The 15303-nt window shown below is 36.1% G+C and overlaps 3 protein-coding genes across 5 annotated transcripts; 2 read left to right on the forward strand and 1 right to left on the reverse strand.

Annotated features, from left to right (window-relative positions):
* Positions 1-937: 937 nt before the first annotated feature.
* On the reverse strand, positions 938-4436 carry LOC110757259 (F-box/LRR-repeat protein At3g26922-like). Of its 3 annotated transcripts, none has more exons than XM_088246250.1 (5): positions 4142-4436; positions 3982-4058; positions 2067-3038; positions 1891-1982; positions 938-1700 (listed from the first exon to the last, which is right to left on the reverse strand). In XM_088246250.1, the coding sequence occupies exons 2-4, from the start codon at positions 4009-4011 to the stop codon at positions 1902-1904; spliced, it is 1083 nt and encodes a 360-aa protein (XP_088102376.1). In that variant the 5' UTR covers positions 4012-4058; positions 4142-4436; the 3' UTR covers positions 938-1700; positions 1891-1901. The 3 variants fall into 3 exon arrangements, with proteins under 3 accessions (XP_088102376.1, XP_088102374.1, XP_088102375.1); XM_088246248.1 differs by having other exon boundaries at positions 2067-3041; positions 4142-4435; XM_088246249.1 differs by having other exon boundaries at positions 3982-4436.
* A 2644-nt stretch (positions 4437-7080) lies between these two features.
* On the forward strand, positions 7081-11038 carry LOC110757238 (COBRA-like protein 1). Its single transcript, XM_088245876.1, has 8 exons — positions 7081-7104; positions 7263-7316; positions 7432-7482; positions 7705-7812; positions 8332-8788; positions 9091-9253; positions 9390-9676; positions 10129-11038. The coding sequence occupies exons 1-8, from the start codon at positions 7081-7083 to the stop codon at positions 10494-10496; spliced, it is 1512 nt and encodes a 503-aa protein (XP_088102002.1). The 3' UTR covers positions 10497-11038.
* A 162-nt stretch (positions 11039-11200) lies between these two features.
* Positions 11201-14466, forward strand: LOC110757213 (5'-methylthioadenosine nucleosidase). Its single transcript, XM_021958784.2, has 8 exons — positions 11201-11437; positions 11548-11611; positions 12026-12117; positions 12551-12657; positions 12999-13073; positions 13399-13473; positions 13745-13837; positions 14007-14466. The coding sequence occupies exons 1-8, from the start codon at positions 11344-11346 to the stop codon at positions 14202-14204; spliced, it is 798 nt and encodes a 265-aa protein (XP_021814476.1). The 5' UTR covers positions 11201-11343; the 3' UTR covers positions 14205-14466.
* Positions 14467-15303: the final 837 nt, after the last annotated feature.

Below are 15303 nucleotides of genomic sequence, written 5' to 3' on the forward strand. Positions count from 1 at the left end.
TAAAGTTTGGTCTTAGTCTAGAGACTATTGCTACAATTGACCCAAAAAAAAAAAAAAAACAAAGAAGGAGAAAGAGAGAATAAATCATGATTTTACATTTTCTTTATTATTTTTTGGTATTGTCCTTGTAAAATGACATATTTACCCTTATAAATAACAAAAAATTGGATGGAAGTCTAAAATCTTGACGACAGGTTCTAAATTGACCATTTAAAATAGTCTGAGGGTTAAATTGGCTGAAAAAATAATTTAAGGTGGAGGTTTCGACAAGCGTAATAGTTCAGGAGGGTATTTGACAGTTTACCCGTGTTATAAAAAACAACTCTCAGTCACTTCTCTCAATTTTGTATTGTTCGTTGTTTTTTTATTACTTTTTCCTTCACTTTTTCTTTAAGTGGTTCGCATCCAGATCTGCAAGTGCAACAAAGCTTTAGTTTTTATGCCTCTGTTTAAATTTTTTATAATATGCTACTGCTACGAATTGAACTTTTGTTTGTGTTTTTTCTTCCCACAGTTTCAGTTTCTAATTCCCACTTGGTTCTCACTGTATCAATTAGCATACCAAAAAAAAAGGTTCTCATTGTTTATCTCCCATACTATAAAAAAAAAACCAAAAACAAAATTTAGCACACCTTCAGAAAAATTCATGGTTCCGCCATTGATTCTGCCCTTTCTTTCGTCTTTTCAATCTATATTTTCTTCTCCTCGATCTCTTATGTTCTTCTCTATTCTATTGTTTTAAGTGTTTAATCTAATACCTGCTGACTGTACTACTACAGTTATTTTAATAAAAATAGTGTTTTCATCTTGTTTCCCTTTGTAGCAGCTCAAGTATGTTATATGAAAAACAAATAAGACATTTTTTAATAGCGGTTTTGCTAAATCCAGAACAGTTAAGTTGATGAATAATAGGCAATTTGAAATCGACCAACAGAGATCACGATTCAAATCAAATGCACATAATTTTTAGATCAACACAATTCCATGCAGTGCAAAATAATCGAAATACAACATTCTAATTATAGTATGAACAGTAAAAAAAAACTTCGGGGAACAAAAAAACGACTATGGTTTAAGCCTTGCACAATCTCGATATAATTTATAGATATTTATAAAAATACCCAATCCTAGACATGTATTTATAAAAATACCCAAGCACTATTTAAACATAGAAACATACCCAAAATGGGTTTTGGATATGTGTGTAATGATGAGTTTTGGGTATGTTTATAAAAGGGTTTTGAGTGTGTGTAATGATAAGTTGTGGGTATGTTTATAAAGTGTTTTGGGTGTTGGGTATTTTTATAATTTCAGCCCCCATTTTGGGTATTTTAGTGAAACTCCCTATAATTTAAGCCTTGCACGATCTCGATATAATTTAAGCACTGTACTAACTACAGGCATACAAATTCAACAGTTGAAGGCAGTTTTGTTTTAATGAGTTGCACAGCGTGCTCTCTTGCCTCTGCCACATCAGAGAGTTCTTCACTACCCGGTTCATAGGGATACGCCCAACGTCGGAGAGGATCAATAACAATTTTCTCTAATGCAGTAGCACTCTTTATTAAGAACAAGATATGATCAACAGCAGATGCACGCGCACGATACCCGACTATTTCTACTACCTTGAGGTAATGATGGGGGCATTTCGCAGCTTTCTTTATTTTTTCTATGTCCTCCAGGGATACAATGAAATCCAACTGCGCCAAGAAAAGAAAAAAAGTGTTAAGACAAAACAAGAACCAGAAGGAATGAAGTCTATTAGCATGTTTCATCACACAGCATAATTTAACCTTTTTTGTTTTTGTTGTACTTTTCATTCTTCAGAATTGTTAATGGAACCAAAAGAAGATGAACAAAATCAACAAAAGTGCCCATACAAAGACTTACATATAGTTTTACTACGAGTAATCTGCATGAACTATTAATTCCAAATGCTTGAGATTTGCCAGCATAGGAAACACATGTTTCGGATTATAATCCTGAAAACCAAACAAGGAACAATGAGCTACATAATCCATAAAAGAAGAAAAGAAAACCAACACATCATAATTACATATACTAACCGCTCTAGTGATTTTCAGCATGAGAATCTCCAGTTGCGAAAGGCAGCATGAAAGTTTGCTAGAGAAAAGCTCTATGAATGCACGGGGGTTGGAAATATAGGAAATGGACACCTCTACAAGCAATGGTACATTAGTGAGAAGCAGGTTTATCACACTTCCGTCATATTTAAATGAAACAAGGTTTGCCTCACAAATCTCTATGCCTTGAAGGCCAAGACAAGCTCCTATAGCTAAATGCTTCAATGCAGCCGATGGACGAACAACTCTTAAATTAACCAAACTTTTTGTTCCGTACACAGTTACCCGTTCAAGAACTGCACAGTTGGACAAGAAGTATTCAAGAACTTCATCAGTAACATCAACCCATTGGAAATGAAGAACTTTGAGGGACTGAAATCCAACTTTGTATCCACAGGGGCGTAGACTTGGAATGTAAGAATACAAGCACTTCTTTTCGAGACCTAATAGTTTGTGGGGAAACGCATAGAAATTTAATGAAGCACTGTCCAATTGTGAAAAAAACTTCAACACGAGTGTTGTAACTCCCTTTTCAATTGCAAACTGAATCCATTTGTCAATGGAACTTGTAAACCGATCATTTAGTTGAAAGCAAACACTGAATTCCTCAATGTTTGGGCCTCTATGTTGTTCCACCACACGATTCACCCAATTGACATATCTACCACTTTCCAGGTCTCTTAATTTTCGTTTGAGGGCTCCGAAGCGGCAGATATTGCTACCAACATCAAAGTTAGCATCAAAGTTGAGAACCATAGTGGACATCCACACATACTGCCAACGTCTAGAAAGGATACTAGTAGCTGCGGCTTCCTTTAGTGGCAAGAGAGACAATATACTGACAAGAATTTCATCTGGCATCGCACTAATTCTGTCCAACGAGTTGTACACACCTTTTTTTCCCTCATTCTTTCCTTCACAACATCTGCGTCGCTTTCCCAAGTTGCACTCAAACTTCTAATTTCATGATTCAATCACATTGTTATATTCAATTTACATAAAGAATAATAAACAAAACAATAATAATAACAATAATACCGACCAAAACACACCTATATACAAGAGAAAGAACAACGCATTAAAATTTTCTACAAGTTAGATATGGAAAAATAAAAAAGGACGCTACTTCTAAACCATTTAGATACCAGCGTAACTGAAAAAAAAAATACAAGGGTTCCAATTTATACAAGTTTAATATCTGGGAAATGAAAAGGATCCAACTTTCAAACCAATTAGATATTCCAGATGTAGAGAATGTGCAAGGATTGGATTAGTTCAGACAACAGCTCAACCGATTACATTACAACGGATTGGTTTGGTTCGGTTTTGACTAACATCTCAGGGGTAACCAAACCAAACAAAACCATTGGTGGTCGGTTTGATTTTGCAGGTTCGGGCCTAACCCAAATCCATTTTTACAGACCTGCTACTGACTTTCAAAACATAAAATGTCCAGTCAAACCCAACCTGCTTACAAGTACTAAGCATTCTATCAATTTAAAATTTTCAAAACATCAACATTTCATCAAACAATCCTAATTTCCAGCATATCAAACCTTCAATAACTCATCTAAGTTCACTAATTTCATGGTTTCATCACATTATTAAATTTAACTTACATATAGAATAATCAAAATAAAACAATCATAACTACAATAAAACCGACCAGAACGCACCTATATACAAGAGAAAGAACAAAGGATGAAAATTTTCTACAAGTTAGATATGGAGAAATAAAAAGGATGTAAATTTTAAACCATTTAGAAATCTGGGTAATTAAAAAAAAAAGGTGCCAACTTAATACCGGTTTAATATCTGGGAAATCAAAAGGATTTCAAACCAATTAGCAATTTTAAGAGACTAAATGCTAACAAATACCCAAGTTATCAGAACTCACCACCATTGGGACTGAGTCAGATTGATCCATAATCACCACGAAAGCAGCAAGCACACCACCCGTTAGCAATTCGAGGCCTCGTTATATCCATATATAAATTTTAAAACAAATTATGTGAAGAAAGATAAAAATTAATTTAAAAATTGTTGAACAGGCTTACCAAATCTCTGAGACTGAGACACTGATCAATTAGAGTGTGAGGGAGGGGATTGAGAAGATCGGCTGACTTGGTTCGGAAGGGTTAGGCGAGGGACTGAAAGTGAGGCATCGCGGCGGAGAGAGAGAGAGAGAGAGAGAGAGAGCCTGAGATGCTTGACTGAGGAAGAGGATTCTGTTGAGTTATGTTAGACCGAAAAACAAAAACAAAAACAAAAAGATTCGAACGTGAGAGAGACATGAGTTGAGTCCGAGTCCGACTCGGACTTGTTTTGGGTTTACAATCAAAAGCGGAAAGTACGGTAGAATTATGGCTTAAAATAGGGAACCTACGGGATAACTGAGGTGTGCTTCCCTCCTAAAATAATTTTTTTTTTTTTTTTTTTTCAGGTGTTGACATATTAGGACAAATATGAGCCCTTCGCTGCTAGAGACAATTAAAATGTAGCATGATATTATATTTTATAAAATTATTTATTAGATGGCTAAATATAGACCTCACCACCTGCAAATAACCTAAACATAATCCACCTATAAAATTTAGCCCACCATTTATAGTTTTTTAAGGAATAGTGTTGGGTTATATTTCTACCGTCGCCGAGTAGTGGAGGGCTAAATCATAACCCCCTTAATATTTTATTAATCTTTAGAATATTCTTTAAATATATTGAATAATTTAATTAAAATACTATCTTAGACCTTATTTACAAATTATTTTAGAAGAGAAAAATATTTTTGGATAGAATTTTAAAAAAGGAAAATATTTTCAAATATGATATCATTAATTTAAAAGCAACAACAGCCCACCCAAAAAATCAAAACATTAATTTTAAAACAACAACACAATAATTTTAAAAATAATAAAATAACCCACCCAGGAACCGGGCCATCGCCCAACCTTGAAATCAAGACGACGTTGGCGGATCCCTGAACTAGCTATGCTATAGTAGAGGAATATGAAGTGACGTCCCTGTGCCATATGTACTCGATTGTTGGAGAGGGAGGCATGGGTCAACTTTGTTACCAACTAAGATTTTGCCTCTTTCGGGCTTCCCTCTTTCTTCATGATGTTTTTTTTGGTTTCAACACCTGTTTAAAAACATGGAAAAAACATAACTTTTTTCCTCTTCCTTTCTAGATGGCAGAGGGAGCTACTTTAATGGAATTTCTTTATTTATGGGGTGCAGATGATCATTTCCCCACTCATTCCCTTTGTGTGATTGTTGTGCCTAGTCTTGCCGCATTCGAGAGTTTAGAAGTTGAGATTGAATTACACATTTGGCCCTTTAGGCTTGCTGACTGGATTTGGCCCACTTATACGACACATATAGCCCATTTGCTGGAGATGAGTTTTGAGTGTGAAATGGCTAAATGTGAGGGTATAGCCCATTGTTGGAGATGGCCTCAGTCGTCTTATCACATATCTTCTCCCTCTCCGTTGTTTGATTTTCTGCTACCTTGCGAACCATCTGTTACTCATCAATAGGGGTAGGCGCGATCCATTTGGTCCGGTTTTCACCTCACATTGGAACCGAAATCGATATTGTTCAACCGGTGCAATTCGGTAAAGTTTTGGTGAAAAAAATTATGAAACTGGAGTTCCGATTTGGATAGGATTTTTTATATTATATATATTTCAATTTTTTTTACAAATTCCAACTTAAATTTAATTTCTTGTGCTTAAAAAAATCCCAAATGACCCAATTTCATGTAACGATAGATGATTGGGCCTAGAAAAGATAGGTGCTTTGAAGTTGGGCTTAAGGAAATATTAATTATAGGATTAGAAATTTACCATTAGACATAAATAATTTATTTTTTAAAGATTTTAAAAAAATCCGATATAGTCTAGTCTAGTATGATTTTGTAAGGTGTGAAATTGACACCGAAATCAGTTTGAACCGGTCCGATCCAATTTGGTGTAGGTTTGTTGGCCTTTTCAATCAATACGATTTTTTCCATCCGATGCAATTTGGTGTTCTGATTTTCCGCTCTCAATGCCTAACCCCTACTCATCAGTCCCTCCCCCCAACACCCCACCCCCCTCCTCCCTCCTAGATCCATGCAACTTCCTACACCTTAATTCTTTTAAGATCCATTTGATTAGTTGAATACTTGACATCTTCACTAGATCAAAAGATTCTTAAACATTTCTAGTGAGAATACTTCCACAACTTGAAAATAGGAAGAATCGCACGCACTCATAGACAAAAGATCCATCCAATTTACCAAGAAGTGCAAAAAGGTCCAATCTGCACATTCCCTCTAATTTATGAATGTGAAGTCAAATGTCTACAAGTAATAACACGTACAATTTTGTTTTTAGTAAATGTTGACTTGATTTCTACATAACAACTTCTCGAAGCCCTAGTATTGCCCCTAGTTGATCTCAAAGAATTTGTTCAAAATGCATCTCTGTAAACATCCAGACATATGAAAGGTATGCAAGGAACATCCTGAGAAAAATCATGCTATCCCCAACAATTTGATACCCATCTTTATAATTGACGGTTGCACTTCTAAAGAATTTCTCTTTTTATACTATAAAACCAATTTTTTTTTAAGGGGAAAAAAAATCGATGATGGTTCCTCTCCCTATCAATCCGATTAGGTCTTCTTTGCGTAAATCATCAGCACAAGTGCAACCTAATTACAAGAATAGGTTTTTTAACTTTTGTTATCCAGTAAAATTGATCACCTGCCTTGGAGATAATATTAAGCTAAGGACAATTCCATCTCTCAAGATCATAAGAAATTCTCACAGTCGATTTGGGGAAGTAATTCAAAGCTTAATCAAACACTTGGAGAGCTGGTGACAAAATGGAGGGAAGGATCGGGGGTTAATTGGCTAATTTAGTGGTCATGTGCAAGGCATGTGATCACTTTTAATTATGATTATAACATATGTGGATATGTCCTTACTAAAACACACCACTTGTAACAATGGTCAAAGTTCATGGACCATCGGCATAAATTTTTTCAAAATTAAAAGACTATTTTTCTGAAGGAAGCTAAGATTGAGGCTTTTTTTTAATTTTATCCCATGTAGGCTGAAGCATAAGTTCGAGCTGTCCCTTGAATAACGATATTAAATGGGAATTTGAATGTGACAATGTGTTCTGTAGCATAGGATAAATGTGTCAGCATTGGATCTTCTGTTTTCATCTCCGAAGAACCAGGTAAAATGGATTTGTCTGCTCATATCCAGTTGATATTTCCAATGTTTCTTGTTTGATTCGAGCAACCAAAAGATTGAATGAGCAGAAATTTGGGTTTTTTGCCTTTTTTTTCTAGATTGATTCAGAGCATTTCTTTCTTGTTTATAAAGTCAAGTTTGGGGAACAGGTTTGTCTCATTGCACTATAACAAGCTCTATCCATCTATGCCTTGCTTCTCATTCCCAAACCCTAAAACGACATGCATCCATTCTTGTTTGTGGCCTTTTGTACTGGTGTCCATGTTGTTAGTTGCTATGTGCAGTTTCTCAGGCATGAACATGAGCCATCATCATATTGATAGTCATATGTTGCTTCTTGTTTCAGGTTTTGGGAGAGTGTTTCTTGCTAAATTGGATGCTGCTTTCTTTGCTTTGCAGATTGCTATGATCCTTTGGACCCAAATGGAAACTTTACGATTACTTTCGACACTTATGATTGGACAGATGATGGCTATTTGGTTAGCATGCTGTGATTCTGCTCAAACCTTGATGTTGTTTGGTTCAATTATATCATCAGGAACAGATTTTTAAAAACTACTAGAAAATTTGTTGAAGCTGCACTTTAACATCCACAACTTTATGACTGCCAAGTATTCTGAGGCAATTGGAATCCTGTTAAGCTCATACTTTCGTCATATCAGTGTACATTTGTGTAAACTGTGTCTCCAAAACACCAATTTTCTTAGTACAAAGCCTTTATAAACTCTGTTTTTTTTATTACAGAACACAATTTTTTTGGGACTTCTAAAAAACTTGCACCTTCAACATCCCATTGAAGATTTCATCATTTTAATCTTCTTAGTTAGACTTTGTTTGCACACTCCTGCCTGTCCAACGACATTTATAGTTGTTCTGCACAAGGCTGAATATGTGAACAAACTTTGGAGTGTCACTTGTATGTTTTTTATTATGAAGTCTTGAAATATTTGTGAGCAAGCCTATACACAATATACAACTACTAACAGAAACTTTTGCAGGCAAAAGCAACCATCCAAAATTTCTTTCAGTATCGTCACGTGGACAAGCCTGGTTGGCAGATTGGGTGGATATGGCAGCAGAATGAAGTCATTTGGTCAATGAATGGTGCCTTTGCCACAGAACAAGGAAACTGCTCAAACTACAAGACTGATATACCACACTCCTGCAAGAATGATCCTGAAATACTTGATCTCATGCCTGATGCTTCCTCAGATAACAAATCCGAAGACTGCTGCCGCGGCGGTGTTCTTGATGCCCTGGCTATCAACCCCTCCAAGTCTTTCTCTTCCTTTGGAATTAAAGTTGGCAATTTGGGAGGAGCTCCTTTTTCAGGAGATCCACCTCTGAATCTTACTCTGAAGGCACCAGGTCCTGGTTACACTTGTGGGCCACTTAAGAGTGTTGATCCCACAGTTTCTTTGGATTTTGGAGGTAGAAGACAGCGCCAAGTTTTCAGTAAGCACTTTAACCAATACATATATATGGAAATGTTCTCTTGTTATACCGTTTGGAAACGTAAAACCATTCTTTCAGACCACAAGTAACAAAAGTCTGTTAACAAAACATTACCCTACGTATAAAATTGAGATTTTCTCCTGACAGTATGTGAATCATAACCGTTGATTATATACAGTTATGTATGAAAGTGGTTCAGATTCACAGTTCTGACATACAGTTAAACGTATGCTACTTCAGGATTCTTTTTCTTACTTTGGAAAACCTTTGATGTTAACATTTCATCAATTACTTGTTTGCAGGAACATGGAAAGCAATATGCACTTATTCCAGTTTTTTAGCTAGTGAGACTCCAGTCTGTTGCGTTTCACTCTCTTCATTTTACAATCCTGAGATCACATCATGCCCCAAGTGTAGCTGTGGATGCAGAGAAGTAACAGACAAAAACTTCGGTACATGTCTAAGGTTGGGCTGCTTTGTTTTTTTTTTTTTTTTTTTTTTTGCTGCATCCATAACAGTGAGAACTGCTACTTATGCAAGTTAATTTGAACTCAGCTGATCCTCTCTTTCTTTCTCTGTCTCTTCCTCTTTGTGATAACAGGCCAGCTTACCCCTTCACAGCAATGTCATCAACAGGGGATAATTCAGGAGCTAATTTTATGGGTGCTCTAGACCGGGTGAAATGCACAGATCATATGTGCCCTATTCGAGTTCATTGGCATGTCAAGACCAGCTATGTAGATCACTGGAGAATTAAACTTACAATTACTAACTACAACTATCAGAGGAACTTCTCAAACTGGAATGCACTGGTCCAGCACCCTGGTCTCTCCATGAATCCAATAACATATAGTTTCAACAGCACATTGCTTCAGCCTGGCTTTAGAGGTACTTGCTCTATTTCATATATGTTGTTCAATAACGTGGGAAGTACATAGAAGAAATGTTGAACATAATCAACTTGGTTGTGTAGATTAATCTTTAGTAGAAAGGATAATGTAACTTTAACTGTTACAATCCAATGAAGTGACCCAATAAACCCTTACAACTCTTTTCAACTCTCTCAAATGGTGCAAGGCCTATCCGAACCTTAAAATCTCATGTGAGAAAGTTGGGAAAAGAGTTGGGTCCGAAACTAGACTGTCTGGCGACATAAGCTCGTGAATTTGTACGTACCATTAGGTTAATTGTATATGTGATCGTGATTCACAGTCTTACAACACAAACACATGTGTCCAGGTAGTCTAGCAACACAAGTCTGAAATGGAACAATACCCTCTATTCTATTACGACTGTGATTAAATAAGTTCTAGTTTCTCAAACATTGGAAACTGTTGCAGATGCAGTTGCCCTCTTCTGGGGTATAGCCTTTGTTAATGAAGAGCTGATTGCTACTGATGAGGATGGAGTGGGTTCAGTGTCAACAGAGATACTTTTGGAAAAAGACTCAGAATCGTTCACATTCAAAAATGGATGGGCTTTCCCTAGAAGGGTATATTTCAATGGAGAAAACTGTGAGATGCCCTTACCAGACACTTTCCCAATGTTACCAAATGGCACCTCCAAAACACAACCACCAACACATTGGCTCTTCCTTCTTCTCATCTTTTTTATTTCCCAAACCCTACTTTTACATGCCCCTTTGAATTTGAAATCTGATCAACTCACCCCACAAGCTTGCTTTGAGTGTTTTCCCCACAATTTTTAAGCCATTTTATTCCCCTGTGGTCTTGATGGTTCTTATTGAGTACTAATTATTAACTTTCTAAATACAATGTTTGCACAGGATATACATGAATTGCCAAAAAAAAAAAAATCTTTTTTTTTGGGCAGATGTACAATAATTATGTAACTGTTTGATGCGAATTGATGTTGATAATTACAATGTTGATCATACTTATTTGTCATCATCTGTTGAAAACTTGGTCTTTATTTTACTCCATATGATCTAATTAGTGTCTACCTCAGCTAGTCTTTTTCCCTTCATTATCAAAGACCTGTACCATATCAAATTTGCTTATGTGTGTAAATTATCATAATATCACTTTGGGAACTTCTCATACAAAAATTTCGTCACACCGACACTCTCGTTAAAGATCATTTGCCACTCAAATTATAAGCTCCCGCAATTTAGATTGCCACTCAAACTATATATGATATTATGGTTGACTTGTAAATCGAATGTTCTACATTTGTAAAGCAGTATTTGATCCCATCATGAAACATGGCTTGTTGTCTTAATTTGTTTGATCAACAAACCAAGCAGCCCACAAAGAAACATCCCTGAAAAGTTGAAACCGTGCGGATTAGAACACGTGGACCAATGCCCTCTAATCATAGATCAGCGTCAGCAATCCACGGTCAGCGATCCAATTCGATGCATCGGCATCTACCTCATTAATTACGGAATTGTCCTCACCCTCTACCTCGTCTTCTCGAGTCTCTCAGCCGTAAAACAAAGTCACACTCTTTGATTCGGAACTTAAATTCTGTTTGGTTGGCAAGAAAAAGAATCGGAGAGAAAACTAAGGAAAATAATCCAGAAAGAAAAAATTATGTCTCCTCACGGCGACAAATCGGACGCTGCAGAGGAAGCTTTGGTTGCTGAAACTGAGAAGCGCCCCATTTCCACCATCCTCATCGTGATCGGTACTTTTTCTCTTTTTATTTTCCAATTTTGATATTTCCACTCTCTCTTTTTCAGATATTATTACGATGTTTTTGAATAAAAATAGTGATATTTCCAAGTAACTTCACAGCTATGCAGACTGAAGCTCTTCCTGTGGTGAACAAGTTCAACCTCACAGAGGACCCTGACTCCGTGTGAGTTCATCTTCTTCTTTCATCCTCAAGCTTGAATCTTTTTATGTGCTACTTTCAATTTTTGGAAAATGGTTCTCTTTTTTTTTTTTTTTTTTGTTTGTGAAATTGCCCCCATTACCAAACACGACCTTGGTTCAAAGTTCTTGCTTTGCAAACTATATTCTACGTCTTAGCTGTGGCTGGACATGGCCTTGTTGTGCCCAATACACATGTTTTGTTGTGGCATGCTCTTCGTGATTGTTACATTTTTTTTTTGTTTCCTTCCATAGGCTATCATCCTGTGTGCAAATATGGTTTATTTCTTTGAAATGTGGAGATCATCGTTTAGAATTTTGAGCATTATATATCGGTTCAAAGATTTTAATTACTCAGTTGGTTTCAATTTTTTGATCTGTCAATGTATGAATGATGCAGGTTCCCAAAAGGGGTCCCTTGGGTCCGGTATCATGGGTTTTACAAAGATCTTCATATTAATTTAGTTTGGCCTGGAAAAGATTCATCTTTAGGTGAGTCTTTGACTTTCATGGGTTTTGATTTCTCTTGTCAGGAGATACAGAAATAATTGTTATTATACTTCCCTTCATCGTCTATGACCTTGTCATATCTCACCAGGACATTATTGAAAGGGTTTACATGGTTATCAGACTTAAATGTGATATAGGATCTTTAAGATTCTAGAACTAGGCTGCATGAACTTAAGTATATTTGTGGCTGGTTTAGTGTAAAAGGTTTGAACTTTTCTGTTTCAATGGGTATAAAAAAGAATAGGCTTTCAGTATGCTAGGGATGGAAAACCTTGTGTTTGAATTGCCACTCCTCCTTCAAAAGTCTCATATGTTATGGTTGTTTCTTCCATTTGGTCACTATTGTTTAATTAGAGCACAAAAAAAGTGGTTTTTGTTCCATTGTCGTGTACCTCATCCTCAAATTTTCTTTCAGGAGTTGATTGTGTAGGCACAGTTTCTGCGTCTCTTGTGACCTATGCTGCCATTCAAGCGTTACAGCCAGACCTAATTATCAATGCAGGCACTGCCGGTGGCTTTAAGGTATTACCAACTTTTCTCTTGTTCTTGTACAAGAAGAGTTCAGCTCCGTTTTCATTATTCTCTCTCATTTGAATATTAATTGGAGAAGTTGTTAGTATAAGGAAAATGTGGAATCCTCTTCTTACAAAGGACATTGAAAAGTTTGAGGATTGAACTATTGCGTTGCAGGGACCATGATATTAATAAGGAACTATTTATGTACACATATGAACTACTATTTATGTATGCGTTCTTGTGCACGCACACACACACATGAACTAATTGAGTATGAAGTATATGGACGTGCAGATGTGTGAAGCATCTTGACATATTGCGTATAACTAATAAATGTATATTTTCAGGCCAAAGGAGCGGGCATCGGTGATGTGTATCTCGCATGTGATGTTGCTTACCATGATAGAAGGATACCTATTCCTGTGAGTGTTCCTTTGTCTTTCCATTGAAGTACGTTTCATGCTTGGTCTACAATTTATTGGAAGATCTTAACAGTTTAGCCATACCCCTTCTGATACTACAAACATAGAATTGAAAGTTGACGCCACTAGAAGCCCTAATCAAACTTTATATCCTAAACCAATAATAATATCTCTCAACACTGTTACGACTCAGTTGAAGATACAATATATTTTGCTAGCTGATGGAAATAATGTTTCTTTAAGAACCACTTTCCTGCTCCCTGCTTCCTGCTTCTGCTTAGAAAATTTCTAATCAATTATTCTCTATCTTGTATGTCTTCTACAGGTGTTTGATCTATATGGAGTTGGTTTACGACAAGCCTGTGTATCACCCAATCTTCAAAAGGAACTTAACCTAAAGGTAATTATCATGCAGCAAAATGCTTGGACTTATTTAAACACTGAAACCCTTCTTAAATTGAATAGCGTCCGAACCATTTGATATATTGTTGGTCACTTTTAAATTTTAAAATTGGAGTTCTCCATTATCTAGACCAATGCACTTAGGCATGAGTGTGTAACCTATGATACGGATGTGCATTACTATGAGACTTGGGTTTCCTTTTCTTTGTATTTGATAGCTTCGCAAGTATTGGCAATGTCAGTCATTTATGGTTTCCCTCATGCTTCAGATTGGTAAACTGTCTACCGGCAACTCTCTAGATATGTCCCCGCAGGATGAAGCATCGATCGTTGCAAATGATGCTACAATTAAAGACATGGAGGTAACCTTAGCATTTTGATCAGAGTATCCCTGCTTTTTCCTGCAAAGAGTATTGAACCTATTTGCATCTCTTAGACCTAATATTGGATAGCTGCAAATTTGGTCCTCTTTATACACTGCCCAACAGTCATTTTTACTTTTTACTTTTGCTGAATTTTTTTGGCTTTCAGGGTGCTGCTGTTGCCTATGTGGCAGATCTGTTGAAAGTCCCAATCATATTTGTTAAAGCTGTGACTGATGTAGTAGATGGTGAAAAACCAACTGCAGAAGAATTCTTGCAAAATTTGTCAGCAGTAACTGCTGCTCTTGAAGAGAAGGTCACCCAAGTTATCGAGTTTATTAACGGAAAGTGCCTCTCTGACCTTTGAAGCATTGCATCCAAACTTAATGAAACATTTATGTGATATTAGCATGTACCTGGACCGCGGTTGATTAGATATCTACAGATTTTGGTAATACCTTATTTGAAAGGTCCAACAGCAACAGTTCATGGTTTGTGTAACTATATTTAAACAGTATCTGGTGGTTTAATCACATGCTCTCTTTTGTAATTTAAAATGTTTTGTGATAATGTGTCGATAACATTCTCGTCAATCAAATATACCTACATGTTATCAATACATTTTCGACGATGCGCATTCACTCTTTAAAGAACACACGTCTCGCACAGAGAATTTCTAGTTTGTTCCCTTTCAAAAACTCAATGCAAGGAAAAACGGAATAATTCTCATATGCTTTTTCAGTATCCTAGCGGCTTGCTATTATACAGTTATATTTAGAGAGTATAAGTAGAATATTCCTATGGATCGTATTGAAAGACATCATGTCAACCTTGGAGCATACTCCATACTCCGTAGTCGTACTCAATGACCCTACTGAGCATGTGAGTGTGACCCCAAGGAGAGCAAAGAGAATAGACCAAAAATAAAGATTAAAATTAATTTTAAATATTATAGTTTTTAGTTTTCAAAGAAAAGTTTTAAAAGTGAGTGAGGACAGTATGAATTGATATATGAAATTTTCAGCAGAAATAACTTGTTAAACATACAAAAATAAAAACTATAACTGTTCAATTTTTATTTATTTTTTAAATAAATATATATACTAGACTCTCCGCACGGGCTTCCACACCTGTGAGAGATTTTTTAAAAAAAAATTTAAATTTATTTTAGAATTAAAAAAGATAGGGTAATGCTATGCTTACTACACAAATCTACCACGTTTTAATACCATCTTACATGGCAGCTGATGTGGACAACCACCTCATTAAAATTATATTAGTGGTTTTTTAAGGAGATAATATTTTCTATATTTTTCTTTATTAGTTAAATTTTAAAAAAAGAAAACTAAACCCTACTGAATTAGAGACCAGTTTTCACTGCCTCCCTCAATTCCATCTCTCCCTCCTTCCTCTCCTCCCCATCGCAGGTGCTTCATCGGACTTCTGCCACAGCTCCGCCAGAATTA

Source organism: Prunus avium, chromosome 8 (genome assembly GCF_965620075.1).
Source record: "Prunus avium chromosome 8, drPruAviu1.hap1.1, whole genome shotgun sequence".
Taxonomy (NCBI): Eukaryota; Viridiplantae; Streptophyta; class Magnoliopsida; order Rosales; family Rosaceae; genus Prunus; species Prunus avium.

Coding starts and splice junctions, on each gene's coding strand:
- LOC110757213 (XM_021958784.2), top strand. CDS start 11,344: ATGTCTCCTCACGGCGACAAATCGGACGCTGCAGAGGAAGCTTTGGTT. Junction 11,438..11,547: donor CACCATCCTCATCGTGATCG/GTACTTTTTCTC, acceptor GTAACTTCACAG/CTATGCAGACTGAAGCTCTT. Junction 11,612..12,025: donor ACAGAGGACCCTGACTCCGT/GTGAGTTCATCT, acceptor TGAATGATGCAG/GTTCCCAAAAGGGGTCCCTT.
- LOC110757259 (XM_088246248.1), bottom strand. CDS start 4,011: ATGGATCAATCTGACTCAGTCCCAATGGTG. Junction 3,042..3,981: donor CTGACTCAGTCCCAATGGTG/GTGAGTTCTGAT, acceptor TCATGAAATTAG/AAGTTTGAGTGCAACTTGGG. Junction 1,983..2,066: donor TGCTGAAAATCACTAGAGCG/GTTAGTATATGT, acceptor TTTGGTTTTCAG/GATTATAATCCGAAACATGT.
- LOC110757238 (XM_088245876.1), top strand. CDS start 7,081: ATGGTCAAAGTTCATGGACCATCG. Junction 7,813..8,331: donor GGACAGATGATGGCTATTTG/GTTAGCATGCTG, acceptor AAACTTTTGCAG/GCAAAAGCAACCATCCAAAA. Junction 9,254..9,389: donor AACTTCGGTACATGTCTAAG/GTTGGGCTGCTT, acceptor TTGTGATAACAG/GCCAGCTTACCCCTTCACAG.